This window comes from Microcaecilia unicolor, chromosome 1 (genome assembly GCF_901765095.1).
Source record: "Microcaecilia unicolor chromosome 1, aMicUni1.1, whole genome shotgun sequence".
Lineage (NCBI taxonomy): Eukaryota > Metazoa > Chordata > Amphibia > Gymnophiona > Siphonopidae > Microcaecilia > Microcaecilia unicolor.
The window spans coordinates 543,771,023-543,797,624 of NC_044031.1; the positions used below are offsets into that span (position 1 = coordinate 543,771,023).

The 26,602-nt window shown below is 43.0% G+C and overlaps 1 protein-coding gene and 1 non-coding gene across 3 annotated transcripts in view; both read right to left on the reverse strand.

The window, feature by feature from the left end:
• C1H8orf37 (chromosome 1 C8orf37 homolog) overlaps positions 1-18,707 on the reverse strand; it is a 41,198-nt gene extending 22,491 nt beyond the window's left edge. The window contains exons 1-4 of one of the 2 annotated variants that reach the window (XM_030216902.1): positions 18,422-18,707; positions 10,697-10,793; positions 4,003-4,067; positions 1,739-1,804 (exon numbers count right to left, since the gene is read on the reverse strand). In XM_030216902.1, the coding sequence (XP_030072762.1) occupies positions 1,739-1,804; positions 4,003-4,067; positions 10,697-10,793; positions 18,422-18,555 (362 nt within the window). In that variant the 5' untranslated portion in view covers positions 18,556-18,707. Of the gene's footprint in view, positions 1-1,738; positions 1,805-4,002; positions 4,068-10,693; positions 10,794-18,421 lie in introns of both variants that reach the window. The other variant, XM_030216893.1, reaches the window with a different exon arrangement.
• Positions 18,708-19,091: 384 nt separating this feature from the next.
• TRNAS-AGA lies at positions 19,092-19,173 on the reverse strand. The gene has a single exon. It is a non-coding gene; the product is annotated as a tRNA-Ser (tRNA).
• Between the last annotated feature and the right edge of the window lie 7,429 nt (positions 19,174-26,602).

Sequence of the window (26,602 nt, forward strand, 5' to 3'; positions counted from 1 at the left end):
TTAAGGAAAGCACCATATATGCTCTTGCTGCAGAATCTTGCATTTTTAAAAACTGCTAGGGGACTTTTTCTAGTCCATATTGTTTTTTGGTATTTTTTTTTTAAATTTCAAAAGGTTTATTAACATAAAGAACAATAAAAGTGTAATACAAACCATAATAGAAATGGAGAAAAATACAGTCAAGGGGAGAATGCTACAATATCAATATTGCAAAAGACATTAAGAACCAACCATCCAATGATAAGCACCAAAAAATTAAAACCAACAGTTTTAGTAATATAGTGAGAGAACACTCACAACTTGTCAAAGCAGATATCAAGGAACACCAATGAGATTGTGAGTAAGTAAAGATGGGTGACCACACTTTTTTTTTTATAATGATACCTCTATCTGTATACTCAGCCACTTTACATTCATAATGGTGAATCATAAGAATAATCATCCACCAGGTGGTTGTGTTTAGCATAGAAGATTTCCAATTCTGTAAAATCATTTGGATAGTAAGAGATATCAAGATATCAAATAGTATTTTCTACCATTTATTTGGTGTGTCAATGAAAGCAAAGGATCAAAAATCAATGATATCTTCTCTCAAAGCAGATCTGAGAGGCAAAATAGAGCTTATTATCTTCCATGTAGAAGCCAAAATGGCTGAATACAAGGACATGAGAAAATCATGTGCATTAGATCACCTAAATGAGAATTACAATACCAGCGTAAGACTCACACAATTTAGCCCTATGTAATTTGCTACAAGTCCAAACCGCTTTATGGAATAGAAAATATAAGGACTGTGTAAGGCTGGATGTGGCAGTTGAGCGAAGAATATCTTTCAAAAGTATAGACCTTATCATCCCCATACCATTTTGGGTCTGAAGTCCATAATGATTTCATAACATTAAATGGATTTTTTTTTTTAGCTCTTAATAACTTATAGAATAATAATGTTGTATGTCCTTGGGCAGTACCAATATTACAGAATTTAACTAAATCAATTAGAAAAGGCCTATAGGCCCATACTGTTGAAACAAATAGCCACAGTGCAATCAACTCATCAAGCACTGAAAAGGGGTGTCTGAAAGTGAATGTGGAAAAAGAAGAAAACTTACAAAAATAGGCAAAATCCTAACAGCACTAAAAGAATAGAGGCCCAATGTGACAAACAAAAATGTACGTAAGCGAGTGGAATTAAACAGAACGTCTCTGAAGCCTGGCAGAAATGTCTTACCGGCTCTGTGGAAAAACAAAGACTAACAAGGACCTACACAGCGGTGCAGCAAGAGAGGTTATGTGCATATGCAGTGAGTCACTGAGGGGGTCTTTTAGTAAAGCTTAGCTCAAGTTATCTACAGCAGGGCCTATAAGAATAAAATGGGTCCTGCTGCAAGATAACTCAAGATAAGCTTTAGTAAAAGACCCCTTGAATGTTTTTAGAAAGTATTCAAAACTAAGAAGCATTTTTCCTAAGCTGGTCTCTATAGGACATCACCCACTTGTGAGGACTTGCAGTCTTGCTTTGTCCTTGGTAGACCTAATACAACTAGTTAGCATCTGAAGGAAGAAATATAAATAGCAATCCAGAAAGACTGATTAAAAACAGTTGAGAGAAAAATGGAGGTAGTTCTTTAAAATAAATAAAAAACCATATAACTCTTGCACATTTTAAATGCAAAAAATACAGCTTACCAATGCTGAAAAATATTTCAGTGTAACAAAAGTATGGCTAAAGATCTCTAACCTCTGTGACAGATTTGTTCCTATTCCATATGGTGCCTTGCTTCCGCCTACATAAACTGGACAACATCTACAGGAAAAGAAAAACAATAATATTCAGCCAGTGTTTTGGCTGGCAATTTTCACTATGTGCAAAGTACACAGGTCCTTTTGTACCTTTTTAGCTAATTTTCCAAGAGAAGCTATTGGGGAATTTTTCTGCATGGAAAATGTCCAAAACTACATACCCACACATTTGAAAACAATATTGTATGCTCTCTTCACATGACACTACTCTGGGAATGCCTCCTTTTAATTTAGATAAAACTGCACATTTGTGGAAGTACATACATGTTTTTAGCACATGGGATGCTAGTTTCATCCTGGGAGATTTATCCAGCTAGATCGCTCTGGAAACAGTCTTCTTGAAAGCATGTCTTAAAAAGCAAGTCTTAATAAAAATTTATGATTTGAATGAACATTTGCTGTATTAGAATAGTCAGTAGTTAATACTGGGAGATAACCATATATTCAGATTAATCCTAACCTCAGTAAACACATACATACTACTACTGTGTATCATCTATTTAGTGCTGGTAGACACTGCGCTGAACTGTAGGTCAGTTTGCTACACTGGAAGTAGTTCCATGTGCAGATGAAGTACTTTCTGATTAGTGCAGAAACTCTTGCCTATATATGCTTGTTTGAATTTCGATTACGCTATTTTCTATGACATCTCCACCTTACCTACTATCAATAATGTTTTCTACTTATATTCACTTGTTTAAATTTCGATTATGCTATTCTTCATGTAACACTAACTGTTATCTATTAATCTACTATCTACCAATAACGACACATTGTAAGCCACATTGAGCCTGCAAAGAGGTGGGAAAACGTGGGATACAAATGCAATAAATCAATCAATCAATCATACAGAGATCACTGAAATGCCAGAAGCAAACCACTGAATTAAGCTTGACAGTTTATTACATCGGCCTCTAATCTTCCTAATGGTTTTGTATAACTATTTTGCACTGAACTAATAAACTACACTTGTGAAATTTTAAAAAAAACCACCTCATTTCTATAAATAGTTCAGAATTAAGTGACATCAAATCCAAATTCTTACTGTGTCATTTAAGAAAAAGAGTCCAATCAGATTACAACAACTATTTGAAAAATAATAGAGAAAGAGGCAGTAGGGTAGTCAGGTTTTGACATCAGGGGGTGCAGACCTTTTGTAAAACAGGTACCAATGTGAAGCTGCAGCCCAGTCCACACAGGTGCCATTTCATTCAAAATTTGTTTGGGGGAAACAGATGCTCCCCTTGCAACCCCCCCCCCCCCCCCCAGCTACACCTATTGATATCAAGTGCTCCAGAGCCAAAAAAAAATCTCAATGGCTATTCATAACATTTAAACTTCTTCAGTACTTCCAACAATAACATCAGAAGGATATCATTTCTGTGAGAAGGGAGTTTGGGTATTGGCTTAAGAATAGGGCTGGATTTAGACACACGCCACTGCCTAGACACCTGCTGCCCAGCACCCAGTCCAAAAATGAGCCCTATCTCACTGTAAGGCTGTCTACAGGTGCCTGTTCAATGAGATATTAAAATGGCACACTGGCCCAACACCCCCACTGCTGTTTTTCAGTCTGTAGGACATCTCCTGGTTTTCTGTGCTACAAGGGAGGAACATGTGCTCACCACCCTCTAGTCCTGCCCAAGGGTACTGACATTTTCAAATTTGTCTCTGCTTAAGAATACGTTTTATAGGAAATGGTGAAGGCCATCAGTACAGACTTCAGGACACTTGGGACGGACCGGGAGGTCATGTTGCCTGAAAAGAGACACTTTTAACTGTATTAGAGCCTGATTACTCATTTTCTTACCCTTATTTCACCTGTCATAAAACATTTCTTGAATGACTGGGGGCAGTTGTGAGAATTATTTAAACATTCAAACAAGCATTAATTGCAGAACTGTTAATTAAGACTATTAGTCTAGATGTGTATTTAGATTTCAAGAATACTTCTGTTGCTAAAATTATTTACCACCTCAAAATTTCTTGTATTCCGCTTAATTACAAACATATCAAACTACTGCAATGCACTGGATCACAATTAATACCTTTCTTCCACACAAAAAATATTAGTAAATAAAATAATCCCAAAAAGAAGCAACTGAAGTGGCTTATGGGTTAATAAACATACTGTTTCAATTTAAAGAGAAACCAGTTTGGCAGTGCTCACGTGTGCTTAGCTTCTTTTGTGGCTGAACTTACTTTTTGCCACTCATTTGGATGGAAGATCTAATAGTTGGTTCATCTGAAGTATGAGATCTTGGTTTCTGCAAAACAAATGATAAATGAAAACAGTTGTCCTCAAAAAATAAATTATGAAACAGAACTGAAACATTGCTACCAACACCACAAACAACTCAAGATGGTTAAGGAGAAGCTGGACATTTTGCAGGGTGAAAAGGTAAAATTTGTTCTCTCTTTGAGTCCTGCTAGACCAGTCCAGTCTAGTGGTTGTGCTCCCCAACCAGGAGGTAGAGGTAGAAAATACTGAACTTAGAGGCAGATGCAGCAACCAAACGTAAAAAAATCTAAATCGTTAAAGTCCCTAACGATTTTAAAATAACGAAAAATGCACCAAAAAAAAAAGTCACACATGCTGAGATCGGTATTGAAACGTACAATGTATCAAAGAATCACAATACACATCGTTAATCGGCCCCCAAATCATGCGCAGAGCAGCCAAGCGTTATGTTAGCTGCTCTGCGCATGCCACAAACAGTCAAAACACAGTCAAATCACAAGCACATGGCTCCCAAATCAAAACAAAAATAAAAAAAAAGGGTCGGGAGGGGGCAAGGGCGCTCATCAGGAGCGTCCTGTACGGACGGCCTTGCCCCCCCCCCGCTGCTCCCCACTTTCCGCCGCTCCCCCCACCCCGAAAAAGCAAAATTCAAGCAGCCCCTGCCCCCCTCCCTTCCTCACTACTCTCTCACCTCAGCTCCGCCTCCCGACATCCTCCGTCCTGTGCCCCGCCCCCTTTTGGGGTCGTCGCCGCCATTCCCCTCCTCCATCGGGCCCCCCTCCCTCTTACCGGGCCCGTGCAGCGCCTCTCTCCTCTGTCCGAAGGCGCTGCACGGGCAAGAAGAAAGCTGATGCCTGCCTTCGCCCAGCTTCGATGGCGCATCTTTCTCCTGCTGGGCCCGCCCCTGTCTGACGTCAGTAACCTACGTAGGTTACTGACGTCAGACAGGGGCGGGCCCAGCAGGAGAAAGACGCGCCATCGAAGCTGGGCGAAGGCAGGCATCAGCTTTCTTCTTGCCCGTGCAGCGCCTTCGGACAGAGGAGAGAGGCGCTGCACGGGCCCGGTAAGAGGGAGGGGGGCCCGATGGAGGAGGGGAATGGCGGCGACGACCCCAAAAGGGGGCGGGGCACAGGACGGAGGATGTCGGGAGGCGGAGCTGAGGTGAGAGAGTAGTGAGGAAGGGAGGGGGGCAGGGGCTGCTAGAATTTTGCTTTTTTGGGGTGGGGGGAGTGGCGGAAAGTGGGGAGCAGCGGGGGGGGGGGGGGGCAAGGCCGTCCGTACAGGACGCTCCTGATGAGCGCCCTTGCCCCCTCCCGATCCTTTTTTTATTTTATGTGTTTTCTGACGTCCTTTGGACCAATCACAGCGCTTTTAGCTCTGCTAATGCGCTGGGATTGGCTCAAAGTTTGTTTATTTTTTCACTTAATGATTTTTCCTGGCACAGAGCTGTCCTAACGAGTGGTCCAGACCTCTTGTTAGATTTCCTGCCTTTTTCCTGCGTAAAGGCAATCGGAAAAGGTTAGTGCATGTCGTTTCAATGGGGTTTTCACACTAATTGCTCATCTCCATTCCGTTTTCGTTAGCTGCTGGCTTCCTCGGTAAAAGCCCTTTGATGCATGCAACGGATCAAATTTTCCTCGTTGGAGAGTCATTAAAGGCTCATTTAGCTTTAGTGCATCTGCCTCTTAGTGACATCACCAACAGTGTAAGAATTGGCAGAGTCCTGTAATACTCTAATATGCTTTTCCCAAGCTAACGTTCCAACCTCTAGAACTACCCAGACCAATAGGTGTTTGGAGTTGGATTTCTTGTTTTGTAATTCTTTAAATGAAGGTCACACACAAAAAAGATGAACATGACAAACTGACACAAGAAAAAGTTCCCCTAAGTTAAGGGCAACAATGTTTGTTTTTTGCTTTTCATTTTTAATTAAGAGATACCAAAAGAGGATATTGAAATAGCTCTCTTTGGGCAGGATCTGCACTGCTCTAGGACTTGAGGAAAAGAAATGATCAAGCAATGAGCTCTCCAACCATTGGGACTAGTATCACCCAGCTGCCACCGAGCCCCGTACTATGAGAGAGCAAAAAGTGCTGCAGTAGGCACATATGAACTCTGGCCTACATCCAGACCTTTAGCAACTGCAGATAGTCCCAGGGGCTTGGGAACACCCGCACCGCCATAAACACCTTCCCAGCTAAAGTATCAAATTGTGCCCCAGATACCCCAATGACTGTAAAGGGACCAGGTATGGCATAATTCACCACCCAGCCCAGCTTCTCCAATATCTGGGTCACGTTGGCTACTGTGTCCCTGCCCATGGGCTCTGAGTAGGCCCTGATCAGCCAACTGGCCAGGTAAGGATTAACCCAAATTCTTTCTTTGGGAAGGAATGTGTCCTTAATAACCACCACCATTGAAAATGTCCTGGGAGCTGCCACTAGGCTGAATGGCAGTCTCCTAAGCTGGAAGTGTTTTCCTGAGGAACTGTTGGTGGTTTGTTTCAATAGAGAAATAGAGATAAGCCTCTGACAGATCCCAGGAGGTGAAGAAGTCTCCACTGCAATTACTGACCACAGGGTCTTCATGTGAAACCTCTGCATCCTGTAGGGGTAATACCTGTGTCCTGGTTAGGCCATGAACCATCTTTCGTGAACCAAACATGGATTCTGCATAACCTTTTGGCATGGCTGTGCTAGCTGACTTCATCAAGGACATGGTGTTTTCTTGAATTTGCTTTCCACTTTATCTCCTGGGAAGTTGTGGAGTAGAGGTCTAGAGAAACACAGAGCCTCCAGTATCTGAAGCTGTATAGCAGCGAGTTTCATAGAAAGCCTGGGATGAGGTCACACTTGTTGTTTTCCTCATGGCGAGTCACCTAAGACTACTACTGATAAGGTGGTTCTTCTGTAAAGTACAGAGGCCTCCTGTCTTAGTGACGTCAGGACACCTGCTGGGCAGAACTATATAGTTTATGATTGGTCCAGGATCATCACCTGTGAACCCAACACTGCACTTGGGTGAGAGAGGAGGAGAAAAAAAGGAGAAGAGAAGAAGATCTGATGGTGTATACATCCATCGGAGGAGACAGACTGAATTGCCAGTACACCTATGAACTGTAATTCTTTGTACCAAGTGCAAACAAAGCCATATTCAGGAGCTGATTCACAGTTTCCAACTGAGTGAGTATCCAGCTGCTTTGCAGGTCAAGGACCTCGGATTATACCTGATACTGTCAGAGGGCTCATTGGTTCAGCTTGCGCCCTGAAGAGGAGCTAATGTGTCACATCTGGACGCTGAAGCTACAGACTGCAAGGATGAGAGAACAGGATTTTCCTTTATGGTTCAGGGTTAGCCAGTTTCTGGTCTTTGCTAGCAAAGGATTGGTTTTAGCTCAGGCACATGGTCATAAGCCTAATATAGCTGCTGAGTTGGTAATTTCTTCTCAGGATAGTATTGTAGTTGTGTAATCACATATATAGTATAATCATCAGTATTTTGGTGCTCCGTATATTTTTGTATCTTGCTTGCCATATTTGCTATTTTCATATATATAATAAATAATATATATTTCCACATTGGCATAATTCCTTCACTGGAACAGTGTAGCTTGGACTCAAGGGTCACTTAGGTGCTCTCATACCTCTAACCAAATGAGCTCAGAGTAATTGCTGTCTGTCTGTCATACTAACAGTGCCTACAATCCACAGTATTGCACCAACGCCCTTGAGGTCCAGAATTGGACAAAGTACATGGAATAATGCCCATAGTCCTGTTCTGCTAGGGAAACCAGGACGACCACCCCAAGCATACACAGTCTTTCTAAGATTTCGGACACTGCCTGCATTTTAGCAACTGAGCCACAGAGGTCACCATAAAGATGTCTAAAATGGTCTCTGTGAACCCCAAAAAAAGTAACCATGCTGCTCCACCTTGAGGACCCAGCAGTCGATGGCAGCCCATTACAAAAAAACTGGAGACAACTTCCCACCTGCAACGGTTCCTCAGTTATTTGAATGGCAGTCATTGGGAGGGTTTATCTCCCGACTAGAAAAGCCTCCACCCTCCCAGAGTTTGTGGGCTCCCTGAAAGCTACTGGAGGCAAGAATACAAGACTACATCAATCCTTGTAGTGCTGGAGATGCATTCTGCCTCCACCTGCTGGTTGGGGAGCACAACCCACTAGTCTGGAGTGGCCTAGCAGGATAATAAGGAAGCATGAACACATAAGTTTGACTTATATAAACTTCCTCAAGCACAATGTCCCAATACATGCCCAATAAGTGAATAGATGAAATATTTCAATTGGTTTTTTTTGAAAAAACAACACTGCTTAATCTATAACATATGTTTTCCATAGACAGCAGGATTCACCAGGAACACTAATGGTCACCAGAAACAGTAATGGGGGTGAGATTACCCAATGGTTCCAGGATGAAGAGCTCTCCTAGAGCTTAGAACTCATGTAAAGTTGCGAGCATGCACTGTCTTATCCTCAGACCCCTCAGTTAGTTCCTTAGCTCAAGAATTACAAAAAGATTAAACATAAACATACCTATTTCCTCAATAACCTGAAAAGGACCGACACCCTGGACAGGAATTTAGGATAAATGTATAAGTCCACCTTATAAAGAAATTGTATGTAAGGCTGAAACATGACTAAGGCTTGAAGTTCACCGATTCTTCTACCAAAAGCACTTTGAGAGATGAGAATTTCATTGGTTGAAACAGAATTTGGGTCCCACTGAACAGCCAGCTTTCTAGATTGGTTGTTTGGAAGCAAACAAGAAAAGCACAAAAGGGCCTCAAAACCTGGAACAATGGTACAATCTTTAATAAACGAGGACCCGACACAGGCCGTTTCAGTGCTCAAATGCGCCTGCCTCAGGGGTCTAACAAAAAACAATAATATAAATACATAATGAACATCACATTTATATAAACAATAGAAAAGTCATTCTGCATAAAAAATAAACACATATTCAATCATGTTTTGTTTGTTTGTTACATTTGTACCCCGCGCTTTCCCACTCATGGCAGGCTCAATGCGGCTTACATGGGGCAATGGAGGGTTAAGTGACTTGCCCAGAGTCACAAGGAGCTGCCTGTGCCTGAAGTGGGAATCGGACTCAGTTCCTCAGGACCAGAGTCCACCACCCTAACCACTAGGCCACTCCTCCCATGACTTTGCATGAACCTATTTTGTTTTTATTTAAATCTTTTGGTTAGCACATATTAAAAAATATTTCACAGCAAAAAATATGTCTGTAATTAGAATTTAACACTTTTTTTGTCTTGAATATATTTGTTGTTTATATGTAGAATGATTTTTCTATTGTTTATATAAATGTGATGTTCATTATGTATTTTTATTATTGTTTTTTTGTTAGACCCCTGAGGCAGGCGCATCTGAGCGCCGAAACATGGACTGTGTTGGGTCCTCGTTTATTAAAGATTGTACCACTGTTCCAGGTCTTGAGGCCCTTTTGTGCTTTTCTTCTTTGCTGCTTGACTTTGTGTACTTTTGGACCCTCTCTTAGATTGGTTGTTTGATATGAAGATGATACTCTCATAAATTTCAAACCAATGGGACATTGGGAGGCCAGAGCTCAATCATTCAAATTTTTCAGCTTAACAGAACATTTGGAGTCCAAGCTGATAGAGATGGAAAAGACATTGTAGTATAGTATGTGGGGACACAGAAAGGGGTCCTATCCTTTAATAAAACTGAAGAAATTCTGCTGAATCTGTCTAATATGTAAGTGGCTTGAATCGTTATATCAATGAGGATCAAAAATGTCCCAAATTCATGCTGCCTCGTAGAACAGTCAAAGAGATCCTGCACCTTCTTGTTTGTTGACAAGAAACACTTACTTGATTGTCTGCCTGACTTACAACTTATAACTCCTGGAGAACATAAGAATTGCTATACTGGGTCAGACTAAAGGTCTATCAAGCTCAGTATCCCATTTCTAAGAGTAGCCAATCCAATTCACAAGTATCTGGCAGAATCTCAAAAAGTTGTTTGATTCTATGTTGTTTATTCTCAGGAATAAGCAGATGTCTCCAAATCTACCTTAATCATATTTTTTCCCATGAACTTATCCATACCTTTGTTAAACTCAGCTACACTAACTGCTTTTAACACACCTTTAATAAATTCCAGAGCTCAATTATGAGCTGGCTGAAAAATATTTTGATTTGTTTTAAAATGCACTACTTAGTAAATTCACTGTTCCCCCTTGTCTTTTTACTCTTCAAAAGAATGACCAGCTAATTCACATCTATCCATTCCACTTCACTAATACACCAGTCATTAAGGAAACTATGCTCCTGAAGCAAAGATAACCCAAAAAGGATGCAGCATGGGGCCTATAATGAAATGGTCTCAGAGTATCAGGATACCCACTATTAGGTTCAAATCCACATCTCCCTGATTAATGGTCTGTTACTGATGGCTAAGATAGTAACTGTCAAGAGGTTTCACTTTAGCAGTATCCCATTAGAGTGAGCAAACACGGCTAATAAAGTTTCTGTCAGCCCCCAAGTCGATTAAGGCCAATATCTCCACAAAACAAATCTTACCTTTTATTGCACCTTGACAATGTCCCTCGCTTAATACATTACTAAATACAATGTGCTTGGCCTTACCACCATTTCTTCATCAAATCTGACATTATGGAAGATATCTTCAATTAGACCTTCTATATCATCATCTTCTTTTGAACGTCTCATAACTGAATTAGAAGATCTGTGAAAACACAAAATGTATGAAATGGCCAAATAATTTCCACCTATGGACATATGAACAGACATCTCATTTTTAAAAAACTATTTATGTTTTCATTTTAAAACATAATGGACTAAAATACCATTAATACAATACTAGGCTTGCAGATTATAATGTATACAAATCTAAGGGAGTCCCTATAGCTACCACTTAACAGACCCAAAACATAATACTTCAATATTATAAAAAATGAAGCACATATTTTCAAATGTTAAAAATTACTTTGGCTGCTATATCTAAATGAGAGAGCTGCACGGGAGTGGGGACAGCAGGAATCCTGCAGGGATCCCGCAGGGATGGACCGGGGTCCACTGGGATCTCGCAGGGATGGACCCGGGTCCCGCAGAACCACACAATTAAACTGACTTATGCTTTTCCCTGCCTGCGGAAGTCTTTCAAGGCCACTGCTTGTAATGTCAGCCGCCATTTTAAACAAGCGGTGGCAGCAAGATGGATCAGCGGCAGTGGGCAGGAAAGAATCTTTCCTGCCCCAAAGCAAGCCACTAGACCACCAGGGTACTCAGGGCTGGAGGGGAGGTGGATGCAGAGTGTGGGTGCAGGGATGAGGGGAAGAAAATGGGGCAAGGAGGTTAGATTGAGAACAGGAGATGGAACGAGGCTATCTAGCCCAATGGGTTGAAGCCAGTAGGCGGAGATTGCCGCCATACCGGTTCACCCAAAATAATAGCAAATGCTATTGAAAACAATAGCAAAAGATTTTTATAAATAAGGGACTGCCTATGTGTGGTCCATCTGTAAAAAGTCAAAAGCTGTTCTAGTTGGTAGGCAGCGCCTTAAAAGGTGGAGGACAAAAGATTTTTTTTTTTTTTTTTACTTATTTGACAGGTTTTTTTTATTTATTTGAAAACTTCCCATATGCAGGTATAAATATCATGAAATAGAACCACTAACACAGCTTCAAAAATTATTGTTGGTAGAAACAGAACTAATAAAGGCTGTGTTTTGTGCTCATTTTTCTACACTGTTCTATACAATACAGTAAGATTTGGCCAAATTTCAGTGAGGTTATCCTATTTACTGATGGGTTCATCTTAACTGTTATAATCTGTCTTGGGAAGTCTGGTGTTATAAAGACAAAGTAAAATTAACATTGGGGCACACGGAATCACATCTTCACCACATCTTTTGTACAAATAGATTATTCTGTTTTAAGCATGTGTACTGCTATGGATTTACAGCTGTCTCACTGACACAGACTACTCAATAATTACTGTGGATTCTTTTGGATTCGTATTAGGTAAATGAGACCTTTATTAGAGGTGCTAAAATCTACAATGATTAAGATATATATACAATGATTAAATCATCTAACTAAAAGAAAGCTATAAGACAGATATATACATATTATACATACAATATCACTGGTCAGGAATTTCAGGCCCTTATCTCATCAGCTGGGAGGCCCGTTGCAGCGAAAGCCCGAAGTCTCCTTATGACCAGGAACAAGTCCTCTGCGCGATACGTCTACCCACAGATGAGCCTCAAAACTCTGCTGCAACAAGCCCCCCTTTTTATAAGGCTTCAGAGCTAAGGAAAATTACAAGAATGTACATGAGGATGCAGTCACATGCTTCCGGCTCAAGTAAACAAACCACTGGCCAGGTGGCTCATCTCCTGAACTCCGAGCATATCCTGTTTCCCTCCTGCACAAACTGAATTGATCAGAGACATGCCTTATCTTCCATATTCCAACTTGTTTTTGTATTTACAAGGAAAGTTACTTTCGGTCAAAGACAGAAGATCTCAGGGTGTATTATAGGACAAAGCAGGGTTGAAAAGCAATCCTTTACATCTTCCATTACAGCATGTTTCAGGGACAAGTGGTTTTCATAAGTATCTCTTTCTTGGGGGGAGGGGGAGCAAAGTGACTGGGGTGTGGCAGGGGCTGGGTGAGCCAGGAGCAAGAGATTACTTGCAGCGGGGACGGGCAGGGATGGGTTAGATTTCTGTCTCCGTGCAACTCTGACATAGTACTTTGAACAACACTGCTTAAAACAAACTTCTTGTAAATCCAGTTTTTAGAAGCTGTCCTAGCAGCATGCTGTGATGCAGTTGTAAGCCATTTATTTTCTTGTGATTGCAGTAAGCCATTTTTCTGTTGCAAGGAAGCTGAAATTGTTGAGACTAAAGCAGTACTTTGAAGCATACCAATTTAAATAGATTGTTCAATCTTTAGCTCCCTGGATTACTGTATTGTGGTTTTTATGGGTCTTTTACAAAAGCAGATTTGTAGGCTGCAAGCAGTACAGAATGCTGCAGCAAAATTGGTAGTAAGTGGTAGGAGATTTGATCATGTAACCTGTTACTTGATACTGTTACACTGGCTCCCAGTTAGAGCCAGAGTTCAGTTTAAAGACTTGCTTTCTGTTTTTAAAATTCTGTATGTTTTTAGCCCTTCCTATCTGACTGACTTTATTAAACTTTATAGCCCTGCGTGAAGTTTGCGATCAAAGATGGAAACAAAATTAATCAATCTAAGACTCTTTGGGCCCTGTTTACAAAGGTGCGTTAGCATTTTTAACGTGCCTACAATTAGCACGCGCACTGTGTAGACACCTATAGTGATACTGTAGGTATGTACATGGTTAATGTGTGTTAAAGACACTAACGCGCCTATAACACGGCTTAGTAAATAGGGCCTTTTGTAACTTGAAAGTTACAGAACAGCAAACATTAGTAGGTAAAGATCCAAAGCTTTGGAATTTGCTCCCACTTTCCCTTCGCAACACCAAGAACTACATGACTGACGTGGTTTAAAGACTTGGTTGTTCAACAAATACTTGGTCAAGCCTACTTAATTATTTTTTTATGATTTATAACAGCTGTTGTAACTAGACTATTTTGATTTGCTGGCTTTTTGCTGTTTTGGCTGCATATTGAATATATATTTTTTCTTTCTATAATTTGCTCTGAACTGGTTGATGGAGTGAACTATAAAAGATTTGAATTAAATTAATTAAAGAAGAGGAAGTTAATCTCTTGTTTCCCAATACCTGCCCTAATTCCCACGTGCACTTATTTTGTCATGGCCTGCTAGAGTCTTACCTGTTAATTTTAATAAGTAGATTCATCCACATGGGTACACTAAAGCTTCCCCTGCAAGCATCTAGAAGACATTTCTCCATATTTAACGAGGCCCTATGAGTTGCCTGAAATGTTGATATAGACGAGATACAGAGAGAGGAAACCCTGCTACAGTAGTTGGTGGAATGGTGACAACTGTTGCTTGTCTATCATTAATCAGGTGGGTAATATTAAAGAATTTCTTTTTCAGTAATCCAAAGAATGAAAGGATGAAAGCTTTTTGTAAATATAAAACTGTCTGCTGTATGTATGCCGATTGTATTTATTTATCAATCTTCTATATTTCTTTCTTTTGGGAGAAAAGACTTCAGTTACGTCAGCGCTACCGTTTCATGTATGACTACCATAGCCACTGTATAACAGCGAAGAACATCGGATATAAAGTATTATTTGAAGAACCCAGAAGTGGAATGCCTTGAAAACCGGTAGCTCCTGAGGAAGCGGTTGAAAGTGAAACGGAGAAACTCTGTAGAGCTAAAGCCAGGGAGTTTAAAGCTTCTCTTATCAAAGCTAAGTGATACTTCTATTGTGTTAAATTGTTGAGGAAGTTTTTATACACAATTTAAAAAAGAAAAAAAGGGATCAAAAAATTTATGAACATTAAAGGAAGGGAGGTTTTATGACTAGCGATGTGTAATACTGTAGCTATGGTATTCATACATGAGACGGTAGCACTGAACTGAAGTCTTTCCTCCCAAAAGAAAGAAATATAGAAGATTAATAAGTAAATACAGCAGACAGCAGAGTTTATAACTGATGTGAGAGCAAAGTTTGTTCTGCTAGCCAGTATTTTTTTTTTTAGTATTTTGATAACTATAGATATCTGGGAATTCCAGCTCCTCCCCTGTCCTCCAATACCTTTAATTTTTAAACAGCAATCCTAGGCATCTCATTACACCAAGGGTACTTTTGTTACCCTCTTGTAAAATGATTTTAGAGCAGAGAGAAGGCAACATGTTTACCATAATTAATCTGTAGGACAATAACCATCTTCCCTGACTCCACTCTATCCCACCATAATTAAAGAGGGGGACTGCCTTTGTAGCATCTATTGTAAAAGGGCAAGAATAGTTTCCATGTTTATTTGCATCATCCATTCTAGGTCCTCATGGAACACAATACTGAAGTCTATAAAACCACCTGGAGCCCACTTAAACCCAAAGTCCTCTATATCTTCCCTAAAGATTTATATATTAATGGAAATAAAGATTTATCCCATTTTACCCTACACCCAGAGAGCTGGGAAAATTCTTTGTAGAATATTGTTGTGAAGTTTGAACTTCAGCAGTCTTGTTTTCATTGAATACAAGGGAAGATGTGGTGACATTTTGATGACATCTGCTAGGTTCCCCGTGGCCTGACACCACTAAGAAGCTGTCCACTGGGCAGTTCTCATATGAAGACGTGCCATGGGTATCACATGGACAGTGGAGGCCATGTGGTCTAACCACCTCAACATCTGCTGAACTGTGACCTGCCGATGGGCCCGAACATGAGCGGCAAGAATAACAAGAGTGTTCGCTCTCGACACAGGGGAAAAAAGCTCGCACCCGCTATGTATCTAGCAGGGCTCCAATGAACTCCATTTGTTGGACAGGGAGTAGATGGGACTTGGAGTAGTTTAAAACAAACCCTAGGAGCGCCAACACCTGAATAGTTCTGTGTATGGATTCCTGAGCACTGTCCCTCAACGCGCTCTTCACCAGCCAATCGTCCAAATAGGGGAACACACGGACTCCCAGTCTGCAAAGCGACACTGCAACTACTGCTAGACATTTGATAGACTTTGGGGCTGAGCATGCTGAGGCTGGCAAGAAGAAGGAAAGTACCTACGTCTCTAAGTAGAAGGGACCTCTCTTCGACTTGCCCAAAAGTCTCCTAGAGGAGAAGGCAGTTGCAGAAGGCATCAGGTAGGAGACAGTGTCGATGGTATCAGTATGTTTCTTGATGAGGTCAGCGACCTCCTCCATCTTCTCTCCAAAAAAGGCTATCCCCCCTGGCATGTGGCATCCACCAACCTCTGAAGGACTGCCGAATCCAAGTCAGAGAAGGAATGAAAAGATATGAACGTTGGTGCTATCCGAACGGAGCATAGACACTAAAGCCTTTTCACAGGCTTTAGTGTCTATGCTACGTTCGGATAGCACGTTCATATCTTTTCATTCCATGAGAATTTTGGAGGAACATCTGTATGCGTCAATTTGAAGACCCCTGAAGAAGGCCTTTTCGGCTGAAACACAGACCGTGTAGGGTCCTAATAAAACTTTTTTGGTGCTCGTACACGCAAGAATAGCCATACTGGGTCAGACCAATGGTCCAACTAGCCCACTATCTGTCTCTAATAGTTTCCAATCCAGGTCACAAGTACCAGGCAGAAACCAAACCAGCAGCAACATTTCATGCCACCAATCCCAAGGCAAGCAGTGGTTTCCCCCCATATGCACCCCAACAGACCATGGAGCCCAGGAACTCATCCAAACCCCTATACACCAACAGCTGCCACCACATCCTGCGACAACACGTTCCAGAGCTTAACTCTTCTTTGAGTGAAAAAAATATTTCTCCTATTTGTATTAAAAGTATTTACATGTAATTTCATTGAGTGTCCCCTGGTCTTTGTACTTTTGAAAGAGTGAAAAATCGACTCACTTTTACCTGTTCTACTCACTCAGGATTTTGTAGACCTCAATCATATCCCACCTCAGCTGTCTTCCCTCCAAACTGAGGGGACCTAACCTCTTCAACCTCTCCTCATATGGGAGAAGTTCCATCCCCTTTATTTTGGTCGTTCTTCTTTGAATCTTTTCCAATTCCGATTCCACATAAGTATGATGTACATATTAGATAACTCTAAATTAGCAGTATTATTATTACCAACCTAGTAAATAACAGAGAAATCACTGGCCCATCCACATGATAGATGGATGTGGCTCAGTTTTTTTTCTGTCCCCACCAATAAGGATCCGACTAAGCTGTCAACAACATGCATGACTATTTACAGGATTTCTCCCCATCCACATATTTATGTCAACTTCCTTTATATTTCATGAATCCCAGGTAGAGAAGCATTTAAGTTCTGCACTTAGTTTCCTCCATCTCATACTTTTTCCATGCCTAACAAACCATTAAGAACTCATCTTAGTTTATTACAATAACAGTCCCCTATTAATTGTAGAGAAAAAGGACACCATTTTTATAACAAGAATACATAGGTAAAGATGCACAATAGCTCTGCATCCACAAGGCTAAAGCGGCTAGGCTTGTTCAGCTGGAGAAAAGGCCGCTGAGGGAAGATATGATAGATGTCTATAAAATAACGAGTGGAGTGGAAAGGATAGACGTGAAGCGTCTGTTTACTCTTTCCAAAAATACTAGGACTAGGGGGCATTCGATGAAGATACAAAGTAGTAAATTTGAAATGAATCAGAGAACATTTTTCTTCACTCAGCCTTTAATTAAACTCTGGAATTCATTGCCAGAGAATGTGGTAAAGGCAGTTAGCTTTGCGGGGTTCAAAAAGGTTTGGACGGCTTCCTAAAGGAAAAGTCCATAGACCATTATTAAAATGGTCTTGGGGAAACTCCACTGCTTATTTCTGGGATAAGCAGCATAAATGTTTTTGGTAAATGTGACCTAGATTGGCTACTGTTGGAAACAGGATGCTGGGCTTGATGGACCTTTGGTCTGTCCCAGTATGGTAATACTTATGTACTATATGCTGTCAGAAATCACGTATATTGCTACATCATTCTTACCTTGGGATATAAAACATGAAACTATGACTAAGATGAATATTTCTTGCGCCCGGCGTTACAGAAACCTTAGTACTGTTTTTTTAATATGCCATCAAATTTACTTGAAAAATAGTTCATAGAACTACAAAATGCTTGCTAACCTTAAGTACAGTAGTAAATAACATACAATCGCCAGCAGCCAAAAGAAAAGGAGGAGTGGCCTAGTGGTTAGAGTGGTGGACTTTGGCCCTAGAGAACTGGGTTCCCACTGCAGGCACAGGCAGCTTTTTGTGACTCTGGGCAAGTCACTTAACCCTCCATTGCCCCTAGCCACATTTAGCCTGCTATGAGTGGGAAAGCGTGGGGTATTAAAAATAAAAAAAGAACGGAGCTTGCGCTGCCCTTCCATATGAATCAAACTGTGGCCCTAGCAGAATATAGCTCTGAATCAAGAGCCAGACCAGAACGATAGACGGATTAGTTTACAAATTAGTTTATAGCAGCATCATTTAGACGAGTTTCTGTGTAACAGCACTAGTGCTTATGAGGGGGTTAGTGGATTATCATTATCAGTGTGTGGCCGGGAACATTATGCCTGTTTAATTTTTTAACTAGCGCTACTACAGTATCCTGGAGTACTGGACCCAGACCCTCCACCACTGCTTGGTTTTGGGGAGTGCATGCCCGGTGTCCAGAGACCGCTTCGATGACGACAACACATCAGCAGCAAAGGACCGGTAGTATATTAACCTGTTCCTCTCCGCAGCCGCCGTCCCATAACTTCCAGTCCCGGCGCCGCCGCCCGATGCCTCGCCCCGCAGCACATCGGTTCTGCAGAACTTGGACTCTACTTCATCAAGCAGTTCATCTAGATCGTCCGCCATACTGGAGAACGGGATCAGCGACTGCGCACGCGCACGCGCACATGCTTTCCTGGCGACAGTGCTGGAGCCGTTGCCGGGGTACCGGCGGCTAGCCTGGCGCGTGCACTGCTCCGTTGAATGAATCAGAAGGAAGTTGACTCGTCCGTCTGAGAACCTGCAGATCTGTCTTGTTCGCGGTGATGAGGCAGGACTTTAAGAAGACAATTATCAGGCCTACGTCGTTACGGAGTCCTACAGATTCGCACGAGCTTTCAGCGTACGTGTCTAAATATACGTACAAATATTAATAATAATAATAACTCCCCCCCCCCCCCACAAACACTGATGTTTTTACTAGTACAATAAATGCAGAATGAAACGTGAAAAACATTGGCACAGCAGAACACTTCCGGGAAGTAGTTCCACTAATCCCTTGCGTTTTATAAAGCAAACATTGATATCAATAGATGGTTCTCATTTTTTTTTTCATTATTTGAGTTCATATTATTGCAGATAATCTATTAAAGAACTGTAAATAATTTCTAAAAAATTGTACTCGTAGTCGGCAGGATTCGAACCTGCGCGGGGAGACCCCAATGGATTTCTAGTCCATCGCCTTAACCACTCGGCCACGACTACTACTGGTTGAAAGTGGTAAAATAGCAGTTAGTTGTAGTTCATTTAGTTAGCTTTAAAGGCTTAGGGACAGTGGATATAGAGTGGTAATGAGGGCATATATGTCAGGAAAGCAATGGGGACACATAACCACCGGGAGGAATGTGTCAAATGTGACCAAGAAGCCCCCACGTTATTTCATGCCTTTTGGGATTGCCCTGGAGTCCGTATGTTTTGGAGACGAATTCAATGTTTTCTAACTACCACGACACAGACACCGGTAAGGGGGGCATGGGAACATTACGTGCTGGACACGCAACCAGCGTTTGCGGCATTGGCGAAAGGGCCTAGGCTTTGGTGCCGTAAGGTCTGCCTGATAGCACGTAAGACTATATTGCAAAAATGGGTATCTCCCGATCCACCTGCCTATTGGCACTGGCGGAACCAAATACGCGAGATGGCCACATGGGAAGCCAGAGAGGCAAAAGGTAATCCAAAACGGAAAAAATGTTTCATGCAAATATGGGGACTTTATTTACAAGGGCTTAGCCCAAGGGGCAGAAGTCTATTGCTCAACATGTTGTGACACAGTTACGGTTAGTTACATAGAGAGTAAATCTCCTCCCGAACAAAGGTTGGCAAGGGGGAGGGAGGAGGGATTGGCGAGATCTTGTATCATTATAAAAAGGGAATAATTAATATACATGTTTCCAAATGTACTGTATTATTGATAATTAAGATCTGGTGGACATTTAGGCAATGCTCGACAGTACTGATGGCTCAGCCGTGAGGGGACCACAAGAACAAGGGCTCCCTCCCGGGATAATGGATGCCTACCTGAAAACAATGGTTCTATGCAGAGACGAACTAAAGGATATGACCAAAATAAGAGTCAGGAGAACTGAGAATTATTGAAAACACACCATGATGACTTTTTTTTTTTTTTAATAAAAATAAGCATTGCCTAGTCTAAATCGCATTTTGGACATGAGGGAGGGGAAAGGGAGGGGGGAGATGGGGGGGAGAAAACGAAACAAAATCTTGATGGTAAACATTATTCACCTTGTATAGATGCATAGCACTTGTATTTTATAATTGATTTTGAAGTTACTCGGTTGTATATGCCAGATTGTTCCATCAATAAAAAAAGTTGAAACAATAAAATCTGGAAGAAATACTATTTATAGTGCTTCCTTTTCTAGGAGCGCTATCCAAATTATTAAATCAGGTTTTAATAATGAGAAGCATTGTTTCAAACAACTTTACTGGAATGCTGCTTATATTGATGGTTCACATTTTCTGAATTATCCAAGTGCCATGCTCAGAGCTGCTAAGCTACCCATCCAGGGGTAACTTGGCCAATCCTGGTTTTAAATTTACATCCCAAAGCAGTGTAGTATTTGTAGTCCATCTCTGTGGAATACTATCTATGCAATGAATCAGGGCCACAGAGAAGGGGGGGGGGCAACATTTCCCTGAGCCTGGCCTCCAAGGGGGGCCCTTTCATAAGTGTTGCTATGGGGTGACACAAATGGCTTTTGGCACCCCAGTTTTACATGCAAACCAGCATTAAATTCCCCCCCCCCCCCCCCATTTCTGGTACAGGTAGATCTCTTACAGCTTCTTCCATAAAGACCAAAGCAAAAAATTCATTCAGTCTCTCCACTATGGACTTGGCACTCAGTAAGGACAAGGCCATAGCAGAAAGACTGAATGAATTCTTTGCTTAGGTCTTTATGGAAGATGATGTAAGAGATCTACCTGACAAGAGTAGGGTGAAGGGGTAGGCACTTCCTAAAGCCACAGGAAAGACGAAAAGGATCTTGTATATAAAATTTATTTAAGATGCACCAAAAAAAACTCGACACAGCAGCTGTGTTTTGGCATGTCAGGAAGCTTTCTTATGACGAAATGTTGTTTGGCTTGTGAATCTCTTTTACAGCTGGTTTTAACATTGTGTTCCTGAACCAATGTTTTAATCTTTTTGCATCCAACTCGAGCAGACAGAGCTCTTGTATATTGAATTATACCGTAGCTCAAGAATCCTGAAACAGGCTTTTGGAAGCGCCTACTCCTTCACCCTACTCTTTTGGCTTGCTTACAACAGTTGAAGGGATTACTGTTCCTCATTTTCCTATGGTTCTTCCTTTCAGAAATCTACCTGTACCATGTTGTTTCCTATGTCATTTCTGGAAATGTTCATTTTCATTGTTTTTGTTTGGCCATTTTTTTCACAGGATCAAGGTTATATAGTGCTAACTCTTGAAATTTTGCGATATTTGGAAAAAGGGTGCAGTCTTTGTCCAATATCATTTGTGTGCTATACATTCATGATAGTTTAGATATGCAATGGTGCACTATTGAAAAGAAGGCACCCTTTTTCCAAATAGGGCACACTCTTTCAAAAGAGTGTACACTATTATTGGCAAACAAAAAACCCCACACATTTTCATTCTTTTTCTGCTTGATTTTTGGATTTTAACAACTGGATTTCCAGTGCTGCAATTCTTATTCATTAGAGGGCATGACCCAGCAGTGCACCTTAGCACAGGCCTGTACAGGGAGGCCCCATGCCAGCGCTGAAACTGCTTTGGAGCACTAGGACCATATATGAAGGAAAGCAGCAGTATGGGGGGGGGGGGGGGCAGGGGCACTGTGCTTTCGGCTGCTGCCAGCAGGACCGGAGAAGATGCTTGGGAGGGGAAGGGGAGATATTGGAACCAGTGTGGGTGGGTAGGGAAGCTGATAGACTCACCTGTAGGTCACCCTTCCTCGACTTTTGACCTTAAAAAAGGTCAAAAATTTGGGAACCTATAAGCAAAGACATATGGTAAATTGATTATTCTTCTCTCTTGAAATTGGATCAGACTGCTTTTTTATTAAACCGGGGAGCCACACATTGATTGTTCTATGTGCTGATTTTAACAGAGGACACTGAGTCACGAGGAAGGCTTTATAGAATAATTGATCCCCTTGGAGAGGCACCCAGAGTGAACATTTAACATTTGTATGGTGGTATGAGCTGGGTGGCTATACAGAGATATCCTTCACCTCTGCAAGTAGGGCCATTTCAGGCCTTGCCATCTTCAGATTTGCAACCTACAATACCAGTTCTTAAGCCCACACAAAGACCCCCTTAGAAATCTTATAACCAAGTTTCATAATAATCCATAGGAGCCCTTTTACTAAAGCATAGTGTGTACGCTAATGGAATTGGAGTGTGCTAAATGCTAAGGAGCTCATTTTATACCTATGGGCTTTTTGGCATTTAGCATGTACTAATTCCATTAGTATGTGCCAAGCTTTAGTAAAAGGGACCCTTAGTGAGACTGTTGCAAATACTTTGGTCTCTCCATGCTCATTGAAGTTTTGATGTCCAGGAGGACTGCGTGACCTCCATAGAGGTCATTCAGCCCTCTTGGAAGCTTGATGCAGCTACTCCTAAATCTAGGGAAATGAGTAGCACTCCCAAAGTTAGGAGCCCAGCTAACTCCCGCAGTTGGCGGTGATGCTGGATATTCAATGCCGGACTGTTTCCGGTGACCAACATTGAATATACAGTTTATTTGAACATAAGTCGATAAGTTCATAGCGGCCAAAGATAGACCTGCTATTGATGCAGCCAAATTTGCCCCAAAAGACAGTACAATATGAGCTGAAAATTGGTGGACAGCCGGTTATATCACACAATATAACTGTCTATCCGCCAAACACTAACTGGGAATATTTAGCAGGAGACAACTGGCTCAATATCAGCGGATAACCAGTTAAGTACCATTTAACCAGCCACGTGCCATTCCTGGCCGGTTAAGTGGTTTTGAATATCGGCCAGATTCACCTTAAGTGAATGTTGGATAGCTCATTTGCATTTCAAGCTGCCAACGTCTAGAATGGCCGCCCTCAATATTTGAGAAATGTATCTTGTCCTGTTCTGTTTAGTAAAAATGTAAAGGCCTTTCTTTTTTTTCTAAATATTATGAAATATAATATTCATTTTGTTAAATGATGTAATTCTTGGCATAGTGTGCTGAATTCTTGACTGTAAACCAGTCAGAATCTAATTAGAAATTGGGCAGTGAATAAAGCACCCAGAATAGAATAGAACAATGCTTAAGAAGTGGTCACACCACAAATTGATAGAACCATTATTATATTCCTTATTTAATTCTCCATTCCTTTCCAAATAATTTCTTAATATTATATTTGCTTTTTTGGCCATCATCACACATTAAACAGAGGATTTCAACATATTGCTCACAATGACTCCTAGATCCTTCTCCTGGATGGTGACTCCTAATGTGAAACCTAGCTAGCACTGTGTAGCTATAGGTTGGTTCTTATCTATGGGTGTTACTCCTGCCTCTTCAAGGTATGCTGGGGAGGGGGGGTTACTGGGAGGCCTAGAGAGAGATCTGGGGTGGAGGCTGCCGCTAGACACTAGGGATTTTTGTAGGGCTGCATTTTGCTTAAAATGTCTAATAGCAATTAATCGTATGATTAAAATTTTAATTTCATAATTAATTGCAGGGCATAGACAGCAGTTGATGGGGGGGGGGGGGCACAGGGATGGACTGGGGGGCACAAATTTCCTCCCCCCCCCCATTAGATATCATACTTTTGCTGATGGGGATGCCGAAGCCATGGCAGTCAAAGAAATCCAATACCAAAGCAGCTCCCTTCCTCCTTGTGCCGCCTCAGGAGTGAGGAAGTCAGCGGGTGAACTTGCATAAACTGAGCATGCTTGGGGAGTGAAAGCATTGGTGGCTGGAAGCACTCTGTTGACTTCCTCACTCCTGAGGCAGTACGAGGATGAAGGGGGTGACTCAGGCAGTAGATTTCTTCAGCTTGCAGGGCTTGAGCTAACCCACCAGCTGTTGAACAGATACTGCAGCTTTGGAGGGGGAGGGGAGAGGTCCGGGGCCAGGACTTGAGTCCAAAGGAGAGGGCCCAGGTCTCCAAGGCCCCTCCCCTTCCCTCCCAATGGCTATGCCACTGATTAAATGCCCAACATCTTCCTTAATCCCACATCCAGATCCAGCTCTCTAGCCCTCCCTCTCCTCTAATCTACCCTCAAATCCATTATCTCTCTCTCTTCCCTTTCTCAAACCCCCTCCCCCCGTCTAACACCTCTCACTTTTTCTTCCTTCCTTCCACTCTCTCCATTCCAGGTCCATTATCTCTGACTCCCTCTTTCTGAGCCCATCATCTCTCCCTTTCTTTTCTCCCTCCATCTTTCTTTCCCTCAATTTGGCTTCTCTCCCTATTTCTGCCTCCCTCCGTGCACAGTCCAGCACCTCTCCCTCCTCTTTTAGCCCTGCCCATAATACTCCTCCCCTCCAAGCCACCCCAGGTTCTCTCTCCCCCCCCCCCCCAGCCATCCGAGGTTCTTCTTCCTCTCTCTCTCTTCCCCTCATTGCCACCTGAGATTATCCCTTCCTCTCTCCCTCCCCCACAACCACCAGAGGTTCTGTCTCTCAATTCCCCCTGGCCACCTTAGGATCTTTTAATTCCCCCCACTGCTGCTCACACATGGTATGGCATCTCTCTCCACAACCACTGGTGGCTCTCCCTCAACTGCCAGCAATTCTCTCCCCCAACTGCCGGTGGCTCTCTCCTCCCTGAGCGCCAGCAGCTCTTTCCCCCAACCACTGTGGCTCTCTCCCACGACTGCCAGCTGCTCTCCCCCCCACCCACCGGTGGCTCTCTTCACCGACCACTGGTGGCTTTCTCCTCCCCCAATGACTCTCTTCCTGACTGCCGGCGGATCTCTCATCCCGTCTGTGGCTTTCTTCCTGGCCTCTGGTGGCTCTCTCTCCCACCCGCTGGCAGCTCTCTCTCTCCTGTGACCACTGGTGGCTCTCTCCCCCGACCACTGGTGGCTTTCTCCCCTAACCATCAGTGGCTTTCTCCCCGACCACCAGTGGCTCTCCCCTGACTGCCGGTGGCTCTCTCCGGCTCTGGTGACTCTCTTCCTAACCGCTCTCCCCTGACCACCATCGGCTCTCTCCCCTCAACCCACCGGTGTCTCTCTCCTCCCCTCTATGGCTCTCTCTCCAACTGGTGGCTCTCTCCCCCATCTGCTGCCGGCTCTCTCCCCAACCTCCAGAACTTCCTTCCCTGACTGGCGGCGGCTCTCTTCCCCAACCACCAACTGCTCTGTCCCCCCCAAAGGCTCTCTCCTCCCCTCTATGGGTTTCTTCCCGACCTCCGACAGCTCTCTCCCTCAACTGCCAGTGGCTCTCTCCCTGACTGCCAGTTGCTCTCTCTCCCCAACTGCCGGCGGCTCTCTCCCCACAACTGCTGGTGGCTCTCTCCTCCTCTCTATGGCTCTCTCTCCAACCTCCAGTGGCTCTCTCCCTCCGACTGCCAGTGGCTCTCTCACCTCCACTGCTGGCAGCTCTCTTCTCTCCCTGATGGCTCTCTCCCCCAACCTCTGGCGGCTCTCTTCTAGATCTCTGGCAGCTCTTTCCTCCGACTGCTGGCGGCTCTCTCCCCTGACGGCTCTCTCCATTACTGCTGGCGGCTCTCTCATCCCCTCTTTGGCTCTCTCCCCGACCGCCAGCTGCTCTCTCCTCCTGACTGCTGGCAGCTCTCTCCCCTAGACCACCATGGCTCTCTCTCCTTGATCTCCCCCCCCCCGACTGCTGGCTCTCTACCCCCTGACCACCAGCGGCTCTCTCTCCCCCAACTGCTGGCAGCTCTCTCTCCATGACTGCCGACAGCTCTCCCCAACCGCCCACAGCTCTCTCTTCTATCCCCTTCCCACCCGGTTTTACCTTTTTTTTTTAATTTGAAAGGCTGCCTGCGATCTTCACTGGGCCCTTCCCACTCTGACACATTCCAAACAGGAAGCTGTGTCAGAAGGGGGCAGGATGCATTAGAGGGAAGGCTCAGCGCAGGGTGCAGACCACAGGCTGCTTTTCAGTATCGCTACTGTGGCTGCAGGGCCAAAGATTTTATTGAACATGGAAAAATGTAAAACTGGATGGGAAGGGAAGAAGGGAAGAGAGAGCTGCCAGGCTGGGAAGGAGTTAGGCAAGGGCAAAGGCAAATTATTAACAGCGATTACATTTTTAATTGTGATTCATAATTAGCGCGTTAATTGTGGCGTTATCTGCTATCAAAACGCACTCCAGTTATGAGGCCATTTAAGTTTTATTTTAATTTGATTCCATCTTTTTTCTATATAGTGATCCTCTGTGCAGAGCTGCTAAGGGGGCCGACCTACTCAGTGGGAGATTTAGGGCCTGCCCCAGCTCCACCATGTCCCGCCCATTGCTCCACCCACAACTCTGCCCATTGCTCCGTTCCAGCAAAACTGATTCACGGCCAGCAACAAAAGGAGTGGTCTCCCTGTCCAGCGGCAGCAGGAAATCTACTATAATAAAACTCACCCTCAACGTTCTGAGGACACTGGCGTCAGTGAAGCCAAGCCCTGACTTCCTTCAAAAAG